Source organism: Nylanderia fulva, unplaced genomic scaffold (genome assembly GCF_048542155.1).
Source record: "Nylanderia fulva isolate GAGA-0341 unplaced genomic scaffold, ASM4854215v1 Scaffold107, whole genome shotgun sequence".
Classification (NCBI taxonomy): domain Eukaryota; kingdom Metazoa; phylum Arthropoda; class Insecta; order Hymenoptera; family Formicidae; genus Nylanderia; species Nylanderia fulva.
This window is the reverse complement of record NW_028189269.1, coordinates 309,939-320,222: the sequence shown is the minus strand read 5'-3', so window position 1 is coordinate 320,222 and position 10,284 is coordinate 309,939. Positions and strand designations below refer to the sequence as shown.

Here is a 10,284-nt window from a genome sequence, read left to right as displayed (position 1 = left end):
AAATTACCGGGCGTATAACCACACAAGAATTAAAGGATGCTAATCTACATCTAGTGAAGATCATTTGAGAGGCGGCCTTTAAAGAGGATCTACTAGTCTTGAGGTCAAAGGGTCGTGTACTACGAAAAAGCAATTTATCCAGCCTATCTCCATTCATCGACAAACAAAATACTATAAGAGTAGGCGGGCGTCTTCAAAACGCAACAGTAACGCCTGACGCAAAACACCCAATACTATTACTAGCTAATCATGCCTTTACACGCCTGGTCATAGCACACGAGCATCATAGGCATCTTTATGCAGGGGCCCAAACTACATTAACAGCTATACGCACCACATACTGGCCACTAGCCGCACGTGATAGCGTTAAAAAATATGTTAAAAATTGTATTACTTGTTTTAAGGCTGCTCCACGCACATCTGAAGCAATCATGAGTCAATTGCCGTCATATAGAGTAACGCCATCTAAACTGTTTGCATGCAGTGGTGTCGATTATGCTGGCCCATTTAATATAAAGTCTGGACAACTTCGTAACGCAAAAATAGTAAAGATCTACATTGCCATATTCATATATTTAGCCACAAAGGCAGTTCATATAGAGCTGGCAGCATTTCCACTCTGAAGCATTTTTAAACGCTCTTAAACGATTTATCGCTCGTCGAGGAAAGGTATCACGTATATACTCAGATAATGGAACAAATTTCCAAGAAGCATGTAATAAATTATAGGAATTTTATCAAATGCTGCACAACGAACGTCATCAAGAGCAAGTAGACAACGTATTAAAAGAAGATCTAATCGAATGGCATTTCATACGTCCTCATGCCTCTCACTTCGGAGACATTTGGGAGGCGGTCATAAAGTCGACAAAATTTCATTTGAAACGCATTATCGCGGACGTTGTATTGACTTTCGAGGAAATGTACACTGTGTTAACTCAGGTCGAAACCGTCATGAATTCGCGGCCTCTCACTCCTCTTTCCAACGATCCCAATAATCTTTCCTATTTATCACCTGGGCACTTTCTAGTTGGAGACACTTTTAACTCTTTTCCACAGCAGAATTTAACAAACTTGCCAATCAATCGACTATCACGTTGGCAACATATTAATCAAATATATCAGCACTTCTGGAAGCGCTGGACTAAAGAATACTTACAGCAATTACAACAAAGAACCTGTTCCGGCACGTGAATGTTTTATGATATTATTTGCCACATACGGTTCAAATCTTATCCGCGAAAACATGCAAAAACCCACATTCCACGACCTCTTTCTATTCAAAATCACGTTCGTCGGATTGGTCGAAATGTCGCGCGACCTGCGAATATCCAATCATCGCGGACCTAAATCGATGGTTCATCGATACCAGGCCAATTTTAGCGCCAGTACGGGAGCGGATCTCGAGAGAGAATCTGTGAAAATAAAGACACAGTTCAAAACTAAGAATAATTGGCTCGCTACCTTACTCCGCTATTCCTTTCCGATACGTTCAGTAAGAAACAATGGTCCTTCGAGCCGGATTGTTAAAACTAGTGCTACGTCGCGGAGTAAGTGAGTAAAAAAAAGGAGGGGCTCGACCTTAAAAGGGCCCACTAAGATGAAATGTGTAAGACAGAAAAGTGAGGGTGTTATCTGTGCAATCTGTGGCCGCAGCGTTTCGGAGCATCAGATCTCTCACTCGATTACTGAAGCAAATTGTTACCGCGCAAGCTTGTTCACTCTCTCGAGACGGCGACATATCGCCAGCCAAATCGCGCTCGTACTCGTGTTATCTTTTTAATTTTCTCACAGAACTGTTACGAGAATTAGTGCAAAACGAGTGAATATTGCTCGCAATCACTATATCTAACATTTGAAAAGTGTGCTGTCTTATTCGCACTTAATCACGCGTTCGCGTCGGCGAGCGTTCCGTCGGACGATGGCGACAGTGCCGCGCCATTCGTTCCTCGCTCTTGACAAATGTTACGGTGTTATTTATGAATAAACCGATGAGTCATTACTGCTAATCGACTTAAACAAACGAAGTGAAAATAGTGGTTTTGCTTCATAGCTTCATTCGTTCAGTTGGACAGCTATCCGCTCCGAAATTTGTGCGCCTGTTCTGTCGCGCATAAATAAAAAAAAAAAAAAAAAAGAAAAAATTTTTTTTTTCTCTTTTTTTTTATCACTTATAACGGTGTGTTATTTCCTTGGTCACAATGTCAGATAATCTACTTTCGCTCCTAGTGGACCAATCTAATCAGCTCGTTCGAATCAAAAGGATCTTGATTAATTTCAAGAAACTTTCCAAGACCAACGTTACACTTCCAAAAATCAAAGGTCGATTGGCTGACTTGAAGGGGTACTGGGAAAAGGTTCAACTCTTTCACACCAGAATTTGTCTTGCCGCTACCAAGGAGGAAAAGGAAAGTCTACCCTACTTTATTAACAATGAGTTTGATGATGCTGAGGAAGACTACTACGAAGCAGCTGATTATTTCCGCGATGCGATAAGTAGATTTGTCAGAGTAGAGCCCCCTCAGGATATTAATAGTACTGAAATCTCTTTCCGCGATGCGCCTCACGGTCTTGCGTTACAACTTCCGCGTATTTCGCTTCCGAAATTCTCAGGTATCCAAGTAGAATGGGAACATTTTCGAAATACATTTGAATCGCTTGTAGCAAATCAAGATTCACTCACAAACACGCAAAAGTTTCACTATTTAAAATCAAGTGTTGCGGGAGACGCTGCTCAGTTGATAGCAAATCTGAGAATTTCCGAAACAAATTACGAATTTGCGTGGCAATTATTATTAGCAGAATACGACGATAAACAAGCATTAGTGTGTGCTCACCTTCATTCGTTCATTAGTTTGCCGAACATAAAAACGGAAAATGTTACCGATTTGAAAAGACTACGCGATACAGTGTCCTCATCGATCGCGGCTTTAAAAAATCAAAATCGTCCCGTTGAGCAATGGGATGACTTGCTCGTATTCCTCATCGTTCAGAAATTCAGTCCGCGCACAAGAAATGAATGGAATTTGAGACGTAGCATGTCTTCTGAGCTTCCGACGTACAAAGATATTAACGACTTTATGACATTACGTATACGAGGCTTGACTGATTTATCGGATATAAATAATAGCGTGGCCAATTCACGTAATCAATATAAACATAAATCCTCAGTTAACAGCATATCCGTAGTAAAATGCGAACATTGCGCTGCTAATCATTATATACATCAATGTAAAGAATTTCGTTCAAAATCTATTAGCGAACGAAATAGCCTCGCAAGACAGCATAAATTATGTTTTAATTGTTTGAAATCCGGGCATTTTACTTCGAAATGTTTAAGTACGACGCGATGCAAACACTGTAGTCGCATGCATCATTCATTATTGCATGGCAAAACGCGTGAAGCTCCCCTCGATTCTGATTCGCAAAAGTCAGTTTCTTCCGCCGGTACTCAAATACCGCACGGCGAACACACCGTCACGGAAACACATGCCGTCGCGAATGTTCAAACGGTACAGACGACTCAAATTTCAACGCCCCCGCACATCCTCCTAGCAACAGCTTGGGTTGACCTTCATACTAACGAGGGTCGTAGATTTAGAGTTCGCGCGTTACTAGATCAAGGGTCTACGTACAGTTTTATTTCAAAGTCTTTATGTCAAAATATGCGTACTAAACGACATCAAGCTGATCTACAAATACGTTGCTTCGGAGAAAAATATACGGGTAAATCGAGATCACGCGTCACGCTAAATATGTCACCTTGTTCGCTCAAGACTCCCCTCTTTCCGCTAGTCGCGTACGTATACCAGAAAATTACGTCATACTCTGCTTCTCAGATTCAACCTCTCAAAAATTGGTCTCACTTACGAGATCTAACGCTTGCGGATCCAAACCCGTCAAGCAAAGATCCCATTCATTTGTTAATAGGAGCAGACCTCTACGGCTTGTTATTATTAAATGATTTAAGGCAAGGTCCGTTAGGTACCCCGACTGCTCAGAATACAGTTCTCGGATGGGTATTATCAGGGCCCACAACAAGTACTGAACACTCACCGGAAAACGCTTCCGTATTACATTGCAAATCGTCGCTTAATACCAATCTTATTCTTCTCAAGTTTTGGCAGGATGAGGAAGTCCCTCATACTATTCCTCTTACCGCCGAAGAAACAAAATGTGAAGAACATTTTAAAAACACGCATACACGCACTCCCGACGGTAGATATGTCGTTCGTCTACCTTTCAAGGAGAAGCCTCCGATAAACATTGGCGAATCTTTGTCAATAGCTCGTTCATTGTATAATCGTAATGAAAAACAATCACAAAACAAGCGAGATGTAAGTACACAATATAATGATTTCTTGCGAGAATACAAGTTCCTTGGGCACATAAAGCAGGTCGACGATAAAGAGAAAAACATAGCAAATCCCGTGTATATTCCGCATCACGCTATATTACGCAAATCCAGCCTTACGACAAAATTGCGCGTTGTATTTAATGCATCGTGTAAAACGCAAGGCGGTACATCTTTAAATGATCATTTGTTGATCGGTCCGAAATTACAGGCGGATCCCGCGGCATTAATTTTACGATGGCGTCAATGGTGTTATGTTTATATGACCGATATACAAAAAATGTTCCGTCAAATTCTAGTCGATCCGATCGATACTGACTTCCAACGCATTCTTTGGCGACCTAACATTGATTCGCCGATAAAATTGTTCCGACTGCTTACCGTAACATACGGTCTCGCCTCCTCGCCATATTTAGCTTTACGCGTGCTCCTACAACTCGCTAAAGATGAAGGCTGTTCGTTCCCCAAAGCTGTTTCAATATTAAAAAATTCGCTTTATGTTGATGACATGCTGTTCGGCGATGACGACATGCAAGGACTACGTGAAGCACGTGATCAGTTAATAGAATTATTGCGACGCGGAGGATTTCGGCTTAGTAAATGGACTGCAAATTCCACCAAACTCTTGAAAGACCTTTCCACCGTACAACAATATTCAATTGACAATTTGTTGATAAAAGACGATAATCTTAAAGTTCTCGGTTTATCATGGTCGTCCAAAGAAAATTCATTTTACTTCGTGATCTCTCCCTCTCCGCAAAGGGACTTAACTAAACGCTCTATACTCTCAAATGTCGCTAAATTATACGACCCTCTCGGTTGGGCATCTCCTATCATTATTACGACCAAAATCCTCTTGCAAGAACTTTGGCTGCTCAAGAGTGATTGGGATGATCCAGTTCCCCCAAATTTAAAACAACGATGGCTCGATTATTATTCCGATTTACCTCAGTTAAAATCTGCTCGCATTCCCAGATGGACTGGGTGTTCAAAAGATAATCTCGGAATGGAAGTACACGGATTTGCCGATGCGTCCAATCGCGCCTACACGGCAGTAGTATATTTACGAGTTCTTTATTCGCTTGACAGTTTTCAAATAAGTTTGCTCGCGGCAAAGACCAAAGTCGCTTCGATCAAATCTGTAAGTATTCCGCGACTCGAACTTAACGCGATCGTGCTTCTTTGTCGCTAGATGAAATGGATAATAAATTCTTTAAATCTGTTTCACATTCCACTTTATGGATGGACAGATTCCACAATCGCCCTGGCGTGGCTCAAACAACACCCGTCGAAATGGCAAACCTATGTCGCAAATCGAGTCTCCGAAGTTCAAACGACTCTTCCTACTATTCGTTGGAATCACGTGTCATCTAAACATAATCCGGCTGATTGCGCCTCCCGGGGTATCTCTGCATCATAATTAGTGGCTCACAAACTCTGGTGGTCAGGCCCTTCATGGTTGCAAAAGCCTTCGACTGTCTGGCCCATACATGAATCAACTCCTTTAGATCAATTTGCTATGAATCAGATGCAAACTGAGGCGCGCCCTACGACCGTCTATCACATTGAATGTGATCCAGAATGGACACTTCCTACTAGTTGCTTCAGTTGGACGAGGTTGATAAGAATCACGGCTTACGTACGACGTTTTGTCAAAAATTTAAGAGAAAAAATTCGTTCACGCGCTCCTGTTCTCTCCTCTCTCTTAACGGTAGCTGAACTCCAAGATACGACTACGTTTTGGTTACGCCGAGTTCAACAATCGCATTTTTCAGCCGAATGGCATGCTCTGTCTAACGGTTCCTCAGTCAAACACTCTTCCGTCCTATATATGCTCGTTCCATTCATAGGGGAAGACCAACTAATCCGCCTCGGCGGGCGGTTAAAAAACGCCGCGCTGAGTTATAACGAACAGCACCCTGTCTTGCTTCCTAAACATTACATTACGAATTTACTCATCGATCAAGCCCACAAAGCTACCCTCCACGGAGGCACGCAAGTAACCTTGCGCGTCCTCAGACAAAGATACTGGATAATCGGTGCACGTAATTTGATAAAAGCTCACATTCGACAATGCGTCATTTGTGCACGTTATACCGCTCTCTCTCCCACCCAGCTCATAGGTGATCTCCCGCTTGCTCGCGTAACACGCTCCTCTCCGTTCACGAACACCGGCGTAGACTACGCTGGACCGTTCCTAGTCACGCCACATGTGGGACAAGGACAAAAAACCACGAAATCTTATGTAGCCTTGTTCGTGTGTTTAGCTACAAAAGCTATCCACTTAGAAAATGTAGATGATTATTCTACCAAGAGCTTTCTAGCAGCTTTCCGCCGTTTTTCCAGTCGTCGCGGCCTTCCATCGCATATGTTCAGTGACAACGGTACAAATTTTCAAGGCGCCGACCGCGAACTCTCGAAAAGCTTTTCGGTTCTAACTTCTGATCCAAAATTAAAGAATGTTTTGACAAACAATGGCATCACGTGGCACTTTATTCCCGCTTCAGCACCTCACTTCGGAGGTCTCTGGGAAGCCGGAGTAAAAAGCTTTAAAAGACATTTCCGCCGCGTAGCCGGATCGCGTACCCTGTCTAAAGCAGAATTCTCAACACTTCTCTGCTCAATTGAAGCTTGTTTGAATTCACGTCCAATCGCGGCCTTGAGTGACGATCCAAATGATTTTGCGTACCTGACCCCCGGTCATTTTCTTATAGGTAGACCTATTGTTTCAGTACGGAGGAATCCGTATTAGATATTGAAAACAACAGATTGTCTCGATGGCAATTCGTGAGGTCAATGCAGGAACAGATCTGGCGTTCCTGGACGCACGATTATTTGTTATCATTACAGGCGAGAAAAAAGTGGGCAGAGCCACAAAAGGATATCGCTGTCAACGAGTTAGTACTTTTAAAAAATCCGTTACTACCCCCATCTAAGTGGGCTCTGGCTCGTGTACAAGAAATACATCCGGGTTCCGACGATCGCGTAAGAGTAGTCACACTCAGAACTACCAATGCAGTATATAAACGTCCAATAGCGCAGATTTGTCGCCTGCCTGTACCGTTTGATCGTAACGCAGCATCTACTAAATAAGTCTTTTTCTTTTCTTTTTTTCTTCTCCGTATCTCATAAGTAAGCCATAACGCTGTAAACTATATTATTAAGTAATGTAGTCGTCTCATTTGAAAATTGTTCATTCCTATTGCTTTACATTTCAGATTAATGTTCACATAAATTTGCGAACGGATACTTTTGTACCGAATGCTACGATCTCATTATATTTAATCGTAGAGATCTGCTTTCGTATCGGTCAATACGAGGCGGGCGGTATGTTCCGGCACGTGAATGTTTCATGATATTGTTTGCCACATACGGTTCAAATCTTATCCGCGAAAACATGCAAAAACCCACATTCCACGACCTCTCTCTATTCAAAATCACGTTCGTCGGATTGGTCGAAATGTCGCGCGACCTGCGAATATCCAATCATCGCGGACCTAAATCGATGGTTCATCGATACCAGCCCAATTCTAGCGCCAGTACGGGAGCGGATCTCGAGAGAGAATCAGTGAAAATAAAGACACAGTTCAAAACTAAGAATAATTGGCTCGCTACCTTACTCCGCTATTCCTTTCCGATACGTTCAGTAAGAAACAGAACTGTTGTGCCTCCGGGAAGGCACGGAAAATTTTGGGGTCTCAGTCGACTGAAGGATGAGGATCCTAGGATCGGCGGGCGTCTCCACTTTGATTAACTTCGCTTGTGTATTTGAATAAATCTTTTATTTCGCTTATTTCTTGAGTTGGATTAATTATGTATAATTCCATCTGGGTAATTAGTTAGGTGTGCTCGCTCTCGATAATCAGATTACAGGTGATAGTTATATTCTGCGGCTTGTCTTCGACTCCTAGTTAGGTTCTAATTAGCGACTTGACTTTTTGGATTTTCGTTAGCGACTGCCTTCGTCGCCTCGCTTTCCGCTCGCGGTGGTCTCCTGCCCTTTTCTACATCTTTCGGGGGAAGATGTAGAGAAGCTCTTTCATTGGCTAATTTTTATTCACACGCTTTTTATCTAGGTGCAAGCGAAGCAGGTTGATTCTTCGCTTGCGGTCCGCGGGTTTCGGCGTAACGCTTATGTTTCATCGCGTTTGCGTCTTTTCGCGATAAGCGCTTCGCGAGAGCGTGAGAACGTTTCTCAAATGATTATATAATAGCTGACTTACTAATTTATTATTAAAACTATGTTAATATAATATAATATAATATAGTTATAGTCATTCGGACTATAACAGAACCAAATGGAAGTACTCTAAAGAATTGCATCCTAACGACATGGTTCTAATACAGGAAAGCGATTTACTGCCATTAAAATTGAAAATCGGGCGCATAAAAAACATTTATCCTGGCACTGATGGGACTGTCCGAGTAGTTTCAGTACACACTAACACAGGAGTTTATAAGAGACCCATCACAAAGATATGCATTTTACCAATGAAGAAAAATAATTAAAAATTTGCTTTTTTGGGTTACTTTGGACAACAAAGTTTAATTCTCCGTATCCTTTTTTTATTAGAAAATTGAATATACCTTGAGTCATTAATTTTCTTTTTTTTGCATGTATGTGTGTTTTTAGTTTTTTATGTTTTAGATTCTATTCTTTAGGTCCTAACACAATTTTATTTACACAAATTGGATTATATAACCATTTGCTCTCTATCGCCATTGAAAGGGCTTGACCCTTTCAAGGGAGGCGGTATGTTGACGATAAATAAATCTTCATTTGATTTTGGCGGCATACTTGAAGAAAGAGCGCTAATAGGCGCATTGAGTCGCGTAGTAGCAAGGCGATTCCCCCTCCACGCGCGGACATTCTTACGAAAGCTGGGCCTTTTTCTTCTTTGCTCGTCCGGCCATTACAACGGCAATACACTTTATCACGCTATTGTGTCGAATTCGAATTGTGTAAAGGTTACCAAGTCTTACAATAAAGCAAGTCATTTTATATCAAATACAATATAACATACCATGTGAGTTTAATAGAAAACCAAAATCAATATTAGAAAGTAAAAGATGGAAAGCTACAGAATATAGAACCTTTTTATTATATACTGGACCAGTTGTATTAAAAACTGTATTAAATTGCGGGATAAATATTAAAATTTTATTAATTAGGAGTTTAACAAAGCTCTGTAATATAAATATAAATTTAAAGTGTAAGACAGGCAATAAGAGCTAAATTGCAGATGACAGTGCGTTATCCTAACAAAACTAAAATTTTTTCCGTTAGAATTAAATACCTGTGCACAAGGCACCAAATTTTACTTAGTCACGGCCAAGATTTAAAATTGGAATAATCTCTACAAGAGATTTAATTCTGTTATATCCCCCAAAGATATACAATAGATATAACTATTAAAAGGTAACTAATATTAAGAAATGGGTACTCGTATTGCATCCGCAATTACGACAGACACTGACCGCGTTAAAAAACGCATACGATGCGAGGTATACGCGGAATCAGAATTACGACAGATAATGACCGCGTTAAAAAACGCATACGATGCGAGGTATACGCGAAATCAGAATTACGACAGATAATGACCGCGTTAAAAACGCATACAGTGCGAGATATACGCGGAACAGAAATTGGTCAACGTGCAAGCAAAGCAGAAGGACTTTGAATCTGCTTCGCTTGCACCTAGATTCTCGACCGGGGAAACCTGTTGCCAGGCACCCCTTCCGATCGGGAAAACTCCAAAAAACAACGATATAAAAAGAGAGTAGAGACGCGACAACTCGCTCAGTCGCAGACACAACTAATCGCTCTAACCACGATCTCGCTAACCGCGCGCGCACTTAGCATCGACTCGCAGTTGTGCGCGATACGCGGAGTAATAGAAAGTCAGTGCCGCACACACGGTAAAAGCTTC

At 41.6% G+C, this 10,284-nt stretch overlaps 1 protein-coding gene across 1 annotated transcript; it reads left to right on the top strand.

Moving 5' to 3' along the window:
- The first annotated feature begins 2,201 nt into the window (after positions 1–2,201).
- LOC114943286 (uncharacterized) lies at positions 2,202–5,546 on the top strand. Its single transcript, XM_029318873.2, has one exon. The coding sequence runs from the start codon at positions 2,202–2,204 to the stop codon at positions 5,544–5,546; it is 3,345 nt and encodes a 1,114-aa protein (XP_029174706.2).
- Positions 5,547–10,284: the final 4,738 nt, after the last annotated feature.